Source organism: Procambarus clarkii, chromosome 15, assembly GCF_040958095.1.
Source record: "Procambarus clarkii isolate CNS0578487 chromosome 15, FALCON_Pclarkii_2.0, whole genome shotgun sequence".
Lineage (NCBI taxonomy): Eukaryota > Metazoa > Arthropoda > Malacostraca > Decapoda > Cambaridae > Procambarus > Procambarus clarkii.
The window spans coordinates 25641901-25659716 of NC_091164.1; the positions used below are offsets into that span (position 1 = coordinate 25641901).

The 17816-nt window shown below is 46.7% G+C and overlaps 1 protein-coding gene across 1 annotated transcript; it reads left to right on the top strand.

The window, feature by feature from the left end:
• The first annotated feature begins 11480 nt into the window (after positions 1-11480).
• LOC138365013 (ice nucleation protein-like) lies at positions 11481-11987 on the top strand. The gene has a single exon (XM_069325109.1). The coding sequence runs from the start codon at positions 11481-11483 to the stop codon at positions 11985-11987; it is 507 nt and encodes a 168-aa protein (XP_069181210.1).
• Positions 11988-17816: the final 5829 nt, after the last annotated feature.

Below are 17816 nucleotides of genomic sequence, written 5' to 3' on the forward strand. Positions count from 1 at the left end.
GTTATGTTAGGATAGGTAAAGTTAGGTAAGGTAGGTAAGGTAAGTTATGTTAGGATAGGTAAAGTTAGGTAAGATAGGGAAGGTAAGGTAAGTTATGTTAGGATAGGTAAAGTTAGGTTATGAAGGGAAGGTAAGGTAAGGTAAGGTAAGGTAACATAGGTAAAGTTAGGTTAGGTTAGGTAAGATAGGTAAGGTAAGGTAACATAGGTAAAGTTAGGTTATGCTGGTTAAGTTAGGTAAGATAGGTAAAGTTAGGTAAGATAGGTAAGGTAAGGTAAGTTATGATAGGATAGGTAAAGTTAGGTTTAGGAACGTTACGTTAACTAAGTAACATTGGGTGGAGAGGATAGGTTACGTAGGTTTGAACAGTGTAGTTCAGAGAACAGTTTAAAAGGTAAAATGTCTAAGAAAATATATTTAACAGAAGTGTAAGTTTGATATGAAAAGCTGAACTAGTTACATTTGGAGAGAAATTTTATGCCTGAAGATGTCTTAGAGAACAACAATGTTGTCTTAAAGTATAACTTGATGGAAGAAGGAGAGTTTCTTTGATGAACCAAGGTGACTTAGAGATCAACATTGATGAACGAAGATGTCTTAGAAAGCTTCTCTGATGAACGAAAGGTTACTTAGAGAATAACTTTTGTTAGCTCTTTGAATAACTTTGATGACTTTGAGAATAACTTTGATAGCTCTGGGAATAACTTTTATGATTTTGAGAACATCTTTGATGTCTTGGAGAACAACATTGATGTTTAGAGAACAACTTTGATGACCAAGATTAACTTTAGATGTCTCTGAGAATAACTTTTATAACATAGAAATTAACTTTAGATGTCTCTGAAAATATCTTTGATGACTTCGAGAATAACATTTGATGACTCTGAGAATAACTTTTATGTCTTACATAATAACTTTAGATGTCTCTGAAAATAACTTTGATGAAAAAAGATGTCTTAGATTAACTTTTGATGACTTTGAAAACAAGTTTGATGAACAAAGATGTTTTGGAAAGTTTCTCTGACGAACGAAGGTAACTTAGAGATTAACTTTTATGATTTAGAGAACATCTTTGATGTCTTAGAGAACAAGATTGATGTCTTAGAGAACAACTTGGATGAACAAAGATGTCTTAGAAAGCTTCTCTGATGAACGAAAAGATACTTAGAGAATAACTTTGACGACTGTATTTAACTTTTTGATGGCTCTGAGGACAGTTTTTGTTGAACGAGGATGTCTCAGAAGGCTTCTTTGAATAACAAAGGTGACTCTGAGAAAAACTTTGATGACTCTGAGAAAGACTTTGTTGTCTTAAAGAATAACTTTAGATGTCTCTGAGAATAACTTTTATGAACGAAGATGTCTGAGATTAACTTTGACGTCTCTTGGATTAACTTTGTGGACATGAGAATATCTTTGGATAACTCTGAGATTAACTTTGATGTCTTTGAAACAACTTTGATGAACGAGAGTGAGTTAGAGATTACCTTTGTTAACTCTGAGATCAACTTTGATGAACAAAAGTGAGTTAGAGATTACATTTGATAACTCTAAGATTAACTTTAGATGTCTCTGAGACAAACTTTTATAACATAGAAATTAACTTTAATGACCAAAAGTGAGTTAGAGAATACCTTTTGATGACTCCGAGAATAATCTTGATAGCTCTGAGAATGACTTTTGCTGTCTTGGAATAACTTTTGATTGTTCTGAGAATAACTTTTGTTGTCTTGGAATAACTTTTGATTGTTCTGAGAATAACTTTGAGGGCTTAGAGAATGTCTTTGATGAATGGAAGAGTCCCATTGAAGTCTTAAGGATGTCTTTGATGTCTCAAAGGATGTCTTTGAGTGTAACTTTGGTGTCTTTGAGTAAGTCCTTAATGTATTGAAGAGTGTCTTTGATTTCTCGAAGAGTAACTTTGGTGTAACGGAGAGCACCTTTGACTATTTTTCTTACTTAGCGACATATAATTTTAGTTACGAAAGTGTTGAAAAAGTTACATTTGACTATTTTTAGTGCTCCACAAAGTATAAATGTCAGTTAAGAACGACGATGATAGATATCTTTGACTATATTTTCTTACTTGACGATGGATAAAGTTAGTTATGAACAGTGCTGAAAGAAGATTCCTTTGACAATTTTTTAGCTAAGCGAAAGGTTGTTTTAGTTAAGAACGGTGTTGAAAGAGATTAATCCTGACTATTTTCAGATGAGAGAAGTGATATTTCAGTTAAGAAATGACGAGGAAACATGATGAAGTAACTATTTTTAGTTGACCGATGAATACTTTTAGTTGAGCAAAAGACAAAACATGATGCACATGACTTTTTCTGTTGATTGATGGATAATTTTAGTTATGAAATGACAATGAAACATGAAGAACACGGTTATTTCTGATGACTGGGGAATAAGTTTAGTTATGAACAGTGTTGGAAAGATTCCTTTGACAATTTTTAGTTGACTGGATAATAAGTTTAGTTGAGAAATGACGAAAGTGACTATGTTTTAGTTGATTGGCGAAAGATTTTTTTAGTTAAGGAACGTTAAATAACATGTAAGGGGAAAAACCCAGAGAACATATGGGGAACATGGCAAAGAACATATGTAAGAAAAGTTGATGAATACAGTGAACATGCTGGGAATATGAACTTACAGAGAACATGAAAACATGATAAGGAGAATAGGGATTACAAAGAATGAACACTGAACATGCGAAGAACAAGCTAAGAACATTGAGAACATGAATATTGAGTATAAAAGTTATACAGAGAACATATGATGTACATAGAAAATATGACTAGAATTTGTAGAGAACATAATGAGACTAAGAGAAAGATTACAGAAAAAATGGAGATACTTGTGAAAATATGAACTGAATGGGACTGTGAACATTTGTAGAACATGGAATGAACACAGAAAACATGGACAAAATGTGAAGAACACAGCTGAATATAGAGAAAATATGCAAATACAGTATGATTATTGAAGGTTTGGATACGTTGGGGATGAGAAGGTAAGGGAGGGAAAGGGTAAGGTGAGATGAGATGGAGGAAGGTGGGAGGGGGTGAAAGATAATTACACAGGTTGGGGTTATGTGTGTACTCGGATAAGAGTTAGGCTGGAGATGGATTTGATCGGATATAATTATGTTCGATGATCTAAGACAGAGGAAATGTAGCTTGGTTAATGCCCTGATTAATTTTACTACGTTAGAAATAAGGTGATCTTAAATCTCATGTGATATAGTTGGAAATAAAGAACTTGTACAAAATGAACTAAGCTGGGGGGACAAGAGTTGAAACTTGATAACTGAACTGGTTTTATTTACTATGTCTGAAAATGTAGTTGAGTGTTTAAATCTCAGGGGGATTTGGACTGATAGTAATGAATTTATAGGAGTGAACTCGGACAGAGGACAACAGCTAGAGTTTTATAATTGTTTTTATCATATTTACTATGTCTGAAATACAGAGGGTAAAAATTTCAGGGGAAAATTGATGGGTTATTTACAAAGATACGCGAGAGAACTAAGGTGGGGACGAGAGCTGGAGCTCAGTAACTGACTTGATCTTATTTACTAACTTTGAAGTATGTCTGCTTTTAATTTTCGGGAAATTGATGGGTTATTTACAAAGATACGAAGGAGAACTAAGGCGGGGGATGAGAGCTGGAGCTCTGTAACTGACTTGATCTTATTTACTACGTCTGAAATATGACTGTTTAAAATTTCAGGGGGATTGGACTGCTAGTAGCGAAAATGTGGTCTCTGTCAAATTTGGGTCTTTAATTGGACTGATTAATTTCGATCATGAACTGGACTCTGAATATTTTGGCACAAAGTAGACTCTGGCGAATTTTCGGTATAAACTGGACTCTGATGAAATTTGAGCTTAAAACTGTCTCTGACTAATTTGCTCTCAAAGTAGACTCTGGCAAATTTCTGTTGATAATTGGACTCGATGAAATATGAGCTTAAAACTGTCTCTGACTAATTTTGCTCTCAAAGTAGACTCTGGCGAATTTCTGTTGATAATTGGACTCTGATGAAATATGAGCTTAAAACTGTCTCTGACTAATTTTGCTCTCAAAGTAGACTCTGGCAAATTTCTGTTGATAATTGGACTCTGATGAAATATGAGCTTAAAACTGTCTCTGACTAATTTTGCTCTCAAAGTAGACTCTGGCGAATTTCTGTTGATAATTGGACTCTGATGAAATATGAGCTTAAAACTGTCTCTGACTAATTTTGCTCTCAAAGTAGACTCTGGCGAATTTCTGTTGATAATTGGACTCTGATGAAATATGAGCTTAAAACTGTCTCTGACTAATTTTGCTCTCAAAGTAGACTCTGGCGAATTTCTGTTGATAATTGGACTCTGATGAAATATGAGCTTAAAACTGGGCTCTGTTCAATTTTGGTCTTTACAGATGAAATAGCCGTAAATGGATATAAAACTAAATGTTATGGATAAGTTGTCTGTTTTCCTTAACAAAACATCTAAGATAATATTCTCTGAAAATGGTCCTTTTACAAATTCGGTCATAAACATATAAATAAACTTCTATGACTATTTGAAACTCTGAAAATAGCTGTAAGGAAATAGGAGGAGAGAGAGAGAGAGGGACGGTCCAGATATTATTATGGAGAAGATAAGATACGATTACCGAGGTGACCTGAAGGCCGTGTCTGGCTGACGTCTAAAGTAAACACAAGTGAGGCGACAGATTGCGAGGTAAGGGGGGAGGGAGGGGGGAGTGAGGTACGAGTGGGAGACGCAGGGGGAGGGAAAGGTGAGGGAGGGGATGGCTGTGAAATGATTCAGATATACTAGTTTCTAAGTAAGAATCCAACTTAAACATATACAGCCTAAATATCTGTTTTATTATGGGTAGGCACTCTGAAAAAAAAAATTCTCCCATAAGAACTTTTTAACAAACTCGTATGACATTATTTACATCATAAGAAACCTTAACAAACTTCTAAGTCTCGGAAATTATTTTCATCATAAGAAATCCTTACTTCTAAAATCTGTGACAAAAAATTTACCTGAAAACCCTGGCTCACAGACACGATATTTCCCAGAAAAAAAAAAAGGAGCCGCTGGCGCTTACACCCCACAGGGGTCCTCTGGCCTGAAAAAAAAAGGAGCCGCTGGCGCTTACATTCCACAGGGGTCCTCTCCCCAAAAAAAAAAGGAGCCTGTGGCGCTTACATTCCACAGGGGTCCTCTCCCCCAAAAAAAAAAGGAGCCTGTGGCGCTTACATTCCACAGGGGTCCTCTCCCCAAAAAAAAAAGGAGCCTGTGGCGCTTACACCCTACTACTAACGGGTACTTAGCCTCGAGCATCAACGGGTACTTAGCAACGAGCACCAACGGTTATTTAGCCTCGAGCATCAACGGGTATTTAGCCACGAGCATCAACGGGTACTTAGCGTCGAGCATCAACAGGTACTTAGCCTCGAGCATCAACAGGTACTTAGCCTCGAGCATCAACGGGTACTTAGCCTCGAGCATCAACGAGTTCTTAGCCCCGAGCATCAACGGGTACTTAGCCTCGAGCATCAACGGGTACTTAGCCTCGACCATCAACGGGTACTTTGCCACGAGCATTGACGGGTACTTAGCCTTGAGCATCAAAGGGTACTTAGCCCCGACCATCAACGAGTTCTTAGCCCCGAGCATCAACGGGTACTTAGCCTCGAGCATCAACGGGTACTTAGCCTCGAACATTAACGGGTACTTTGCCACGAGCATCAACGGGTACTTAGCCTCGAGCATCAACGGGTACTTAGCCACGAGCATCAATGGGTACTTAGCCACGAGCATCAACGGGTACTTAGCCTTGAGCATCAACGGTTACTTTGCATTGAGCATCAACGGATACTTAGCCACGATCATCAACGGGTATTTAGCCTCGAGCATCAACGGGTACTTAGCCTTCAGCATCAACGGATACTTAGCCACGAGCATCAACGGGTACTTAGCCTCGAGTATCAACGGATACTTAGCCCCGAGCATCAACGGGTACTTAGCCTCGAGCATCAACGGGTACTTACCCTAGAGCATCAACGGGTACTTAGCCTCGAGCATCAACGGGTACTTAGCCTCGAGCATCAACGGGTCCTTACCCTAGAGCATCAACGGGTACTTAGGCTCGAGCATCAACAGGTACTTAGCCTCGAGCATCAACGGGTACTTAGCCTCGAGCATCAACGGGTACTTAGCCTCGAGCATCAACGGGTACTTAGCCACGAGCATCAATGGGTACTTAGCCACGAGCATTGATGGGTACTTTGCCTCCAGCATCAACGGGTACTTAGCCTCGAACATCAACGGGTACTTAGCCTCGAGCATCAACGGGTACTTAGCCACGAGCATCAATGGGTACGTAGCCACAAGCATTGACAGGTACTTAGCCTGGAGCATCAACGGGTACTTAGCCTCGAGCATCAACGGGTACTTAGCCACGAGCATCAATGGGTACTTAGCCACGAGCATCAACAGGTACTTAGCGTCGAGCATCAACGGGTACTTAGCCTCGAGCATCAACGGGTACTTAGCCTCGAGCATCAACGGGTACTTAGGCTCGAGCATCAACGGGTACTTAGCCACGAGCATCAACGAGTACTTAGGCACAAGCATCAACGGGTACTTAGCCTCGACCATCAACGGGTTCTTAGCCCCGAGCATCAACGGGTACTTAGCCTCGAGCATCAACGGGTACTTAGCCTCGAGCATCAACGGGTACTTAGCCTCGAGCATCAACGGGTACTTAGCCACAAGCATCAACGGGTACTTAGCCACGAGCATCAACGGGTACTTAACCTGACCATCAACGGATTTTTAGCCCCGAGAATCAACGGGTATAAGGCCTAGAGCATCAACGGGTACTTAGGCACGAGCATCAACGAGTATTTAGCCTCGATCATCAACGGGTACTTAGGCACGAGCATCAACGGGTAGTTAGCCTCGATCATCAACGGGTACATAGCCTTGAGCATCAACGGGTACGTAGCCTCGAGCAATAACGGGTACTTAGCCTAGAGTATCAACGGGTACTTAGCTACGAGCATCAACGGGTACTTAGGCACGAGCATCAACGGGTATTTAGCCTCGATCATCAACGGGTTCATAGCCTTGAGCATCAACGGGTACTTAGCCACGAGCATCAACGGGTATTTAGCCTCGATCATCAACGGGTACATAGCTTTGAGCATCAACTGGTACTTATCCACGAGCATCAACGGGTACTTGTCCACGAGCATCAACGGGTATTTAACCCCGAGCATCAACGGGTACTTGTCCACGAGCATCAATGGGTACTTAGCCTCGAGCATCAACGGGTACTTAGCCACGAGCATCAACGGTTATTTAGCCTCGAGCATCAACGGGTATTTAGCCTCGAGCATCAACAGGTATTTAGCCACGAGCATCAACGGGTACTTAGCGTCGAGCATCAACGGGTACTTAGCCTCGAGCATCAACAGGTACTTAGCATCGAGCATCAACGGGTACTTAGCCTCGAGCATCAACGGGTACTTAGCCACGAGCATCAACGGGTACTTAGCCACGAGCATCAACGGGTACTTAGCCATGACCATCAACGGGTTCTTAGCCCCGAGCATCAACGGGTACTTAGCCTCGAGCATCAACGGGTACTTAGCCTCGAGCATCAACGGGTACTTAGCCACGAGCATCAACGGTTATTTAGCCTCGAGCATCAACGGGTATTTAGCCTGGAATCAACGGGTATTTAGCCACGAGCATCAACGGGTACTTAGCGTCGAGCATCAACGGGTACTTAGCCTCGAGCATCAACAGGTACTTAGCCTCGAGCATCAACGGGTACTTAGCCTCGAGCATCAACGAGTTCTTAGCCCCGAGCATCAACGGGTACTTAGCCTCGAGCATCAACGGGTACTTAGCCTCGAGCATCAACGGATACTTTGCCACGAGCATTGACGGGTACTTAGCCTTGAGCATCAACGGGTACTTAGCCTCGAGCATCAACGGATACTTAGCCCCGACCATCAACGAGTTCTTAGCCCCGAGCATCAACGGGTACTTAGCCTCGAGCATCAACGGGTACTTAGCGTCGAGCATTAACGGGTACTCTGCCACGAGCATCAACGGGTACTTAGCCTCGAGCATCAACGGGTACTTAGCCACGAGCATCAATGGGTACTTAGCCACGAGCATCAACGGGTACTTAGCCTTGAGCATCAACGGGTACTTTGCATTGAGCATCAACGGATACTTAGCCACGATCATCAACAGGTATTTAGCCTCGAGCATCAACGGGTACTTAGCCTTGAGCATCAACGGATACTTAGCCACGAGCATCAACTGGTACTTAGCCTCGAGTATCAACGGATACTTAGCCCCGAGCATCAACGGGTACTTAGCCTCGAGCATCAACGGGTACTTACCCTAGAGCATCAACGGGTACTTAGCCTCGAGCATCAACGGGTACTTAGCCTCGAGCATCAAAGGGTACTTACCCTAGAGCATCAACGGTTACTTAGGCACGAGCATCAACGGGTATTTAGCCTCGATTATCAACGGGTACTTAGGCACGAGCATCAACGGGTATTTAGCCTCGATCATCAACGGGTACATAGGCACGAACATCAACGGGTATTTAGCCTCGATCATCAACGGGTACATAGCCTTGAGCATCAACGGGTACTTAGCCACGAGCATCAACGGGTACGTAGCCTCGAGCATTAACGGGTACTTAGCCTAGAGTATCAACGGGTACTTAGCTACGAGCATCAACGGGTACTTAGACACGAGCATCAACGGGTATTTAGCCTCGATCATCAACGGGTTCATAGCCTTGAGCATCAACGGGTACTTAGCCACGAGCATCAACGGGTATTTAGCCTCAATCATCAACGGGTACATAGCCTTGAGCATCAACTGGTACTTAGCCACGAGCATCAACGGGTACTTGTCCACGAGCATCAACAGGTATTTAACCCCGAGCATCAACGGGTACTTGTCCACGAGCATCAATGGGTACTTAGCCTCGAGCATCAACGGGTACTTAGCCACGAGCATCAACGGTTATTTAGCCTCGAGCATCAACGGGTATTTAGCCTCGAGCATCAACAGGTATTTAGCCACGAGCATCAACGGGTACTTAGCGTCGAGCATCAACGGGTACTTAGCCTCGAGCATCAACAGGTACTTAGCATCGAGCATCAACGGGTACTTAGCCTCGAGCATCAACGGGTACTTAGCCACGAGCATCAACGGGTACTTAGCCACGAGCATCAACGGGTACTTAGCCAGACCATCAACGGGTTCTTAGCCCCGAGCATCAACGGGTACTTAGCCTCGAGCATCAACGGGTACTTAGCCTCGAGCATCAACGGGTACTTAGCCACGAGCATCAACGGTTATTTAGCCTCGAGCATCAACGAGTATTTAGCCTGGAATCAACGGGTATTTAGCCACGAGCATCAACGGGTACTTAGCGTCGAGCATCAACGGGTACTTAGCCTCGAGCATCAACAGGTACTTAGCCTCGAGCATCAACGGGTACTTAGCCTCGAGCATCAACGAGTTCTTAGCCCCGAGCATCAACGGGTACTTAGCCTCGAGCATCAACGGGTACTTAGCCTCGAGCATCAACGGGTACTTTGCCACGAGCATTGACGGGTACTTAGCCTTGAGCATCAACGGGTACTTAGCCTCGAGCATCAACGGATACTTAGCCCCGACCATCAACGAGTTCTTAGCCCCGAGCATCAACGGGTACTTAGCCTCGAGCATCAACGGGTACTTAGCGTCGAGCATTAACGGGTACTCTGCCACGAGCATCAACGGGTACTTAGCCTCGAGCATCAACGGGTACTTAGCCACGAGCATCAATGGGTACTTAGCCTTGAGCATCAACGGGTACTTTGCATTGAGCATCAACGGATACTTAGCCACGATCATCAACGGGTATTTAGCCTCGAGCATCAACGGGTACTTAGCCTTGAGCATCAACGGATACTTAGCCACGAGCATCAACTGGTACTTAGCCTCGAGTATCAACGGATACTTAGCCCCGAGCATCAACGGGTACTTAGCCTCGAGCATCAACGGGTACTTACCCTAGAGCATCAATGGGTACTTAGCCTCGAGCATCAACGGGTACTTAGCCTCGAGCATCAACGGGTACTTAGCCTCGAGCATCAACGGGTACTTAGCCTCGAGCATCAACGGGTACTTAGCCTCGAGCATCAACGGGTACTTAGCCACGAGCATCAATGGGTACTTTGCCACGAGCATTGATGGGTACTTTGCCTCGAGCATCAACGGGTACTTAACCTCGAGCATCAACGGGTACTTAGCCTCGAGCATCAACGGGTACTTAGCCACGAGCATCAATGGGTACGTAGCCACAAGCATTGACGGATACTTAGCCTGGAGCATCAACGGGTACTTAGCCACGAGCATCAATGGGTACTTAGCCACGAGCATCAACAGGTACTTAGCGTCGAGCATCAACGGGTACTTAGCCTCGAGCATCAACGGGTACTTAGCCTCGAGCATCAACGGGTACTTAGGCTCGAGCATCAACGGGTACTTAGCCACGAGCATCAACGGGTACTTAGGCACGAGCATCAACGGGTACTTAGCCCCGACCATCAACGGGTTCTTAGCCCCGAGCATCAACGGGTACTTAGCCTCGAGCATCAACGGGTACTTAGCCTCGAGCATCAACGGGTACTTAGCCTCGAGCATCAACGGGTACTTAGTCACAAGCATCAACGGGTACTTAGCCACGAGCATCAACGGGTACTTAGCCTGACCATCAACGGGTTCTTAGCCCCGAGCATCAACGGGTATTTAGCCTAGAGCATCAACGGTTACTTAGGCACGAGCATCAACGGGTATTTAGCCTCGATTATCAACGGGTACTTAGGCACGAGCATCAACGGGTATTTAGCCTCGATCATCAACGGGTACATAGGCACGAACATCAACGGGTATTTAGCCTCGATCATCAACGGGTACATAGCCTTGAGCATCAACGGGTACTTAGCCACGAGCATCAACGGGTATTTAGCCTCGATCATCAACGGGTACATAGCCTTGAGCATCAATGGGTACTAAGCCACGAGCATCAACGGGTACTTGTCCACGAGCATCAACGGGTATTTAACCCCGAGCATCAACGGGTACTTGTCCACGAGCATCAATGGGTACTTAGCCTCGAGCATCAACGGGTACTTAGCCACGAGCATCAACGGTTATTTAGCCTGGAGCATCAACGGGTATTTAGCCTCGAGCATCAACAGGTATTTAGCCACGAGCATCAACGGGTACTTAGCGTCGAGCATCAACGGGTACTTAGCCTCGAGCATCAACAGGTACTTAGCCTCGAGCATCAACGGGTACTTAGCCTCGAGCATCAACGGGTACTTAGCCACGAGCATCAACGGGTACTTAGCCTCGAGCGTCAACGGGTACTTAGCCATGACCATCAACGGGTTCTTAGCCCCGAGCATCAACGGGTACTTAGCCTCGAGCATCAACGGGTACTTAGCCTCGACCATCAACGGGTACTTTGCCACGAGCATTGACGGGTACTTAGCCATGAGCATCAACGGGTACTTAGCCCCGACCATCAACGAGTTCTTAGCCCCGAGCATCAACGGTTACTTAGCCTCGATCATCAACGGGTACTTAGCCTCGAACATTAACGGGTACTTTGCCACGAGCATCAACGGGTACTTAGCCTCGAGCATCAACGGGTACTTAGCCTTGAGCATCAACGGGTACTTTGCATTGAGCATCAACGGATACTTAGCCACGATCATCAACGGGTATTTAGCCTCGAGCATCAACGGGTACTTAGCCTTGAGCATCAACGGATACTTAGCCACGAGCATCAACGGGTACTTAGCCTCGAGTATCAACGGATACTTAGCCCCGAGCATCAACGGGTACTTAGCCTCGAGCATCAACGGGTACTTACCCTAGAGCATCAACGGGTACTTAGCCTCGAGCATCAACGGGTACTTAGCCTCGAGCATCAACGGGTACTTAGCCTCGAGCATCAACGGGTACTTACCCTAGAGCATCAACGGGTACTTAGGCTCGAGCATCAACAGGTACTTAGCCTCGAGCATCAACGGGTACTTAGCCTCGAGCATCAACGGGTACTTAGCCTCGAGCATCAACGGGTACTTAGCCACGAGCATCAATGGGTACTTAGCCACGAGCATTGATGGGTACTTTGCCTCGAGTATCAACGGGTACTTAGCCTCGAGCATCAACGGGTACTTAGCCTCGAGCATCAACGGGTACTTAGCCACGAGCATCAATGGGTACGTAGTCACAAGCATTGACAGGTACTTAGCCTGGAGCATCAACGGGTACTTAGCCTCGAGCATCAACGGGTACTTAGCCACGAGCATCAATGGGTACTTAGCCACGAGCATCAACAGGTACTTAGCGTCGAGCATCAACGGGTACTTAGCCTCGAGCATCAACGGGTACTTAGCCTCGAGCATCAACGGGTACTTAGGCTCGAGCATCAACGGGTACTTAGGCACGAGCATCAACGGGTACTTAGCCCCGACCATCAACGGGTTCTTAGCCCCGAGCATCAACGGGTACTTAGCCTCGAGCATCAACGGGTACTTAGCCTCGAGCATCAACGGGTACTTAGCCTCGAGCATCAACGGGTACTTAGCCTCGAGCATCAACGGGTAATTAGCCACAAGCATCAACGGGTACTTAGCCACGAGCATCAACGGGTACTTAACCTGACCATCAACGGATTTTTAGCCCCGAGAATCAACGGGTATAAGGCCTAGAGCATCAACGGGTACTTAGGCACGAGCATCAACGAGTATTTAGCCTCGATCATCAACGGGTACTTAGGCACGAGCATCAACGGGTAGTTAGCCTCGATCATCAACGGGTACATAGCCTTGAGCATCAACGGGTACGTAGCCTCGAGCAATAACGGGTACTTAGCCTAGAGTATCAACGGGTACTTAGCTACGAGCATCAACGGGTACTTAGGCACGAGCATCAACGGGTATTTAGCCTCGATCATCAACGGGTTCATAGCCTTGAGCATCAACGGGTACTTAGCCACGAGCATCAACGGGTATTTAGCCTCGATCATCAACGGGTACATAGCTTTGAGCATCAACTGGTACTTATCCACGAGCATCAACGGGTACTTGTCCACGAGCATCAACGGGTATTTAACCCCGAGCATCAACGGGTACTTGTCCACGAGCATCAATGGGTACTTAGCCTCGAGCATCAACGGGTACTTAGCCACGAGCATCAACGGTTATTTAGCCTCGAGCATCAACGGGTATTTAGCCTCGAGCATCAACAGGTATTTAGCCACGAGCATCAACGGGTACTTAGCGTCGAGCATCAACGGGTACTTAGCCTCGAGCATCAACAGGTACTTAGCATCGAGCATCAACGGGTACTTAGCCTCGAGCATCAACGGGTACTTAGCCACGAGCATCAACGGGTACTTAGCCACGAGCATCAACGGGTACTTAGCCATGACCATCAACGGGTTCTTAGCCCCGAGCATCAACGGGTACTTAGCCTCGAGCATCAACGGGTACTTAGCCTCGAGCATCAACGGGTACTTAGCCACGAGCATCAACGGTTATTTAGCCTCGAGCATCAACGGGTATTTAGCCTGGAATCAACGGGTACTTAGCCTCGAGCATCAACAGGTACTTAGCCTCGAGCATCAACGGGTACTTAGCCTCGAGCATCAACGAGTTCTTAGCCCCGAGCATCAACGGGTACTTAGCCTCGAGCATCAACGGGTACTTAGCCTCGAGCATCAACGGATACTTTGCCACGAGCATTGACGGGTACTTAGCCTTGAGCATCAACGGGTACTTAGCCTCGAGCATCAACGGATACTTAGCCCCGACCATCAACGAGTTCTTAGCCCCGAGCATCAACGGGTACTTAGCCTCGAGCATCAACGGGTACTTAGCGTCGAGCATTAACGGGTACTCTGCCACGAGCATCAACGGGTACTTAGCCTCGAGCATCAACGGGTACTTAGCCACGAGCATCAATGGGTACTTAGCCACGAGCATCAACGGGTACTTAGCCTTGAGCATCAACGGGTACTTAGCCACGATCATCAACGGGTATTTAGCCTCGAGCATCAACGGGTACTTAGCCTTGAGCATCAACGGATACTTAGCCACGAGCATCAACTGGTACTTAGCCTCGAGTATCAACGGATACTTAGCCCCGAGCATCAACGGGTACTTAGCCTCGAGCATCAACGGGTACTTACCCTAGAGCATCAACGGGTACTTAGCCTCGAGCATCAACGGGTACTTAGCCTCGAGCATCAAAGGGTACTTACCCTAGAGCATCAACGGGTACTTAGGCTCGAGCATCAACGGGTACTTAGCCTCGAGCATCAACGGGTACTTAGCCTCGAGCATCAACGGGTACTTAGCCTCGAGCATCAACGGGTAATTAGCCACGAGCATCAATGGGTACTTTGCCACGAGCATTGATGGGTACTTTGCCTCGAGCATCAACGGGTACTTAACCTCGAGCATCAACGGGTACTTAGCCTCGAGCATCAACGGGTACTTAGCCACGAGCATCAATGGGTACGTAGCCACAAGCATTGACGGATACTTAGCCTGGAGCATCAACGGGTACTTAGCCACGAGCATCAATGGGTACTTAGCCACGAGCATCAACAGGTACTTAGCGTCGAGCATCAACGGGTACTTAGCCTCGAGCATCAACGGGTACTTAGCCTCGAGCATCAACGGGTACTTAGGCTCGATCATCAACGGGTACTTAGCCACGAGCATCAACGGGTACTTAGGCACGAGCATCAACGGGTACTTAGCCCCGACCATCAACGGGTTCTTAGCCCCGAGCATCAACGGGTTCTTAGCCTCGAGCATCAATGGGTACTTAGCCTCGAGCATCAACGGGTACTTAGCCTCGAGCATCAACGTGTACTTAGCCACAAGCATCAACGGGTACTTAGCCACGAGCATCAACGGGTACTTAGCCTGACCATCAACGGGTTCTTAGCCCCGAGCATCAACGGGTATTTAGCCTAGAGCATCAACGGTTACTTAGGCACGAGCATCAACGGGTATTTAGCCTCGATTATCAACGGGTACTTAGGCACGAGCATCAACGGGTATTTAGCCTCGATCATCAACGGGTACATAGGCACGAACATCAACGGGTATTTAGCCTCGATCATCAACGGGTACATAGCCTTGAGCATCAACGGGTACTTAGCCACGAGCATCAACGGGTACGTAGCCTCGAGCATTAACGGGTACTTAGCCTAGAGTATCAACGGGTACTTAGCTACGAGCATCAACGGGTACTTAGACACGAGCATCAACGGGTATTTAGCCTCGATCATCAACGGGTTCATAGCCTTGAGCATCAACGGGTACTTAGCCACGAGCATCAACGGGTATTTAGCCTCGATCATCAACGGGTACATAGCCTTGAGCATCAACTGGTACTTAGCCACGAGCATCAACGGGTACTTGTCCACGAGCATCAACAGGTATTTAACCCCGAGCATCAACGGGTACTTGTCCACGAGCATCAATGGGTACTTAGCCTCGAGCATCAACGGGTACTTAGCCACGAGCATCAACGGTTATTTAGCCTCGAGCATCAACGGGTATTTAGCCTCGAGCATCAACAGGTATTTAGCCACGAGCATCAACGGGTACTTAGCGTCGAGCATCAACGGGTACTTAGCCTCGAGCATCAACAGGTACTTAGCATCGAGCATCAACGGGTACTTAGCCTCGAGCATCAACGGGTACTTAGCCACGAGCATCAACGGGTACTTAGCCACGAGCATCAACGGGTACTTAGCCAGACCATCAACGGGTTCTTAGCCCCGAGCATCAACGGGTACTTAGCCTCGAGCATCAACGGGTACTTAGCCTCGAGCATCAACGGGTACTTAGCCACGAGCATCAACGGTTATTTAGCCTCGAGCATCAACGAGTATTTAGCCTGGAATCAACGGGTATTTAGCCACGAGCATCAACGGGTACTTAGCGTCGAGCATCAACGGGTACTTAGCCTCGAGCATCAACAGGTACTTAGCCTCGAGCATCAACGGGTACTAAGCCTCGAGCATCAACGAGTTCTTAGCCCCGAGCATCAACGGGTACTTAGCCTCGAGCATCAACGGGTACTTAGCCTCGAGCATCAACGGGTACTTTGCCACGAGCATTGACGGGTACTTAGCCTTGAGCATCAACGGGTACTTAGCCTCGAGCATCAACGGATACTTAGCCCCGACCATCAACGAGTTCTTAGCCCCGAGCATCAACGGGTACTTAGCCTCGAGCATCAACGGGTACTTAGCGTCGAGCATTAACGGGTACTCTGCCACGAGCATCAACGGGTACTTAGCCTCGAGCATCAACGGGTACTTAGCCACGAGCATCAATGGGTACTTAGCCACGAGCATCAACGGGTACTTAGCCTTGAGCATCAACGGGTACTTTGCATTGAGCATCAACGGATACTTAGCCACGATCATCAACGGGTATTTAGCCTCGAGCATCAACGGGTACTTAGCCTTGAGCATCAACGGATACTTAGCCACGAGCATCAACTGGTACTTAGCCTCGAGTATCAACGGATACTTAGCCCCGAGCATCAACGGGTACTTAGCCTCGAGCATCAACGGGTACTTACCCTAGAGCATCAATGGGTACTTAGCCTCGAGCATCAACGGGTACTTAGCCTCGAGCATCAACGGGTACTTAGCCTCGAGCATCAACGGGTACTTAGCCTCGAGCATCAACGGGTACTTAGCCTCGAGCATCAACGGGTACTTAGCCACGAGCATCAATGGGTACTTTGCCACGAGCATTGATGGGTACTTTGCCTCGAGCATCAACGGGTACTTAACCTCGAGCATCAACGGGTACTTAGCCTCGAGCATCAACGGGTACTTAGCCACGAGCATCAATGGGTACGTAGCCACAAGCATTGACGGATACTTAGCCTGGAGCATCAACGGGTACTTAGCCACGAGCATCAATGGGTACTTAGCCACGAGCATCAACAGGTACTTAGCGTCGAGCATCAACGGGTACTTAGCCTCGAGCATCAACGGGTACTTAGCCTCGAGCATCAACGGGTACTTAGGCTCGAGCATCAACGGGTACTTAGCCACGAGCATCAACGGGTACTTAGGCACGAGCATCAACGGGTACTTAGCCCCGACCATCAACGGGTTCTTAGCCCCGAGCATCAACGGGTACTTAGCCTCGAGCATCAACGGGTACTTAGCCTCGAGCATCAACGGGTACTTAGCCTCGAGCATCAACGGGTACTTAGTCACAAGCATCAACGGGTACTTAGCCACGAGCATCAACGGGTACTTAGCCTGACCATCAACGGGTTCTTAGCCCCGAGCATCAACGGGTATTTAGCCTAGAGCATCAACGGTTACTTAGGCACGAGCATCAACGGGTATTTAGCCTCGATTATCAACGGGTACTTAGGCACGAGCATCAACGGGTATTTAGCCTCGATCATCAACGGGTACATAGGCACGAACATCAACGGGTATTTAGCCTCGATCATCAACGGGTACATAGCCTTGAGCATCAACGGGTACTTAGCCACGAGCATCAACGGGTATTTAGCCTCGATCATCAACGGGTACATAGCCTTGAGCATCAATGGGTACTAAGCCACGAGCATCAACGGGTACTTGTCCACGAGCATCAACGGGTATTTAACCCCGAGCATCAACGGGTACTTGTCCACGAGCAT

What these genes read in the sequence shown, in the direction of transcription:
- LOC138365013 (XM_069325109.1), top strand. Translation starts at nt 11,481, where the DNA reads ATGACCATCAACGGGTTCTTAGCCCCGAGCATCAACGGGTACTTAGCC.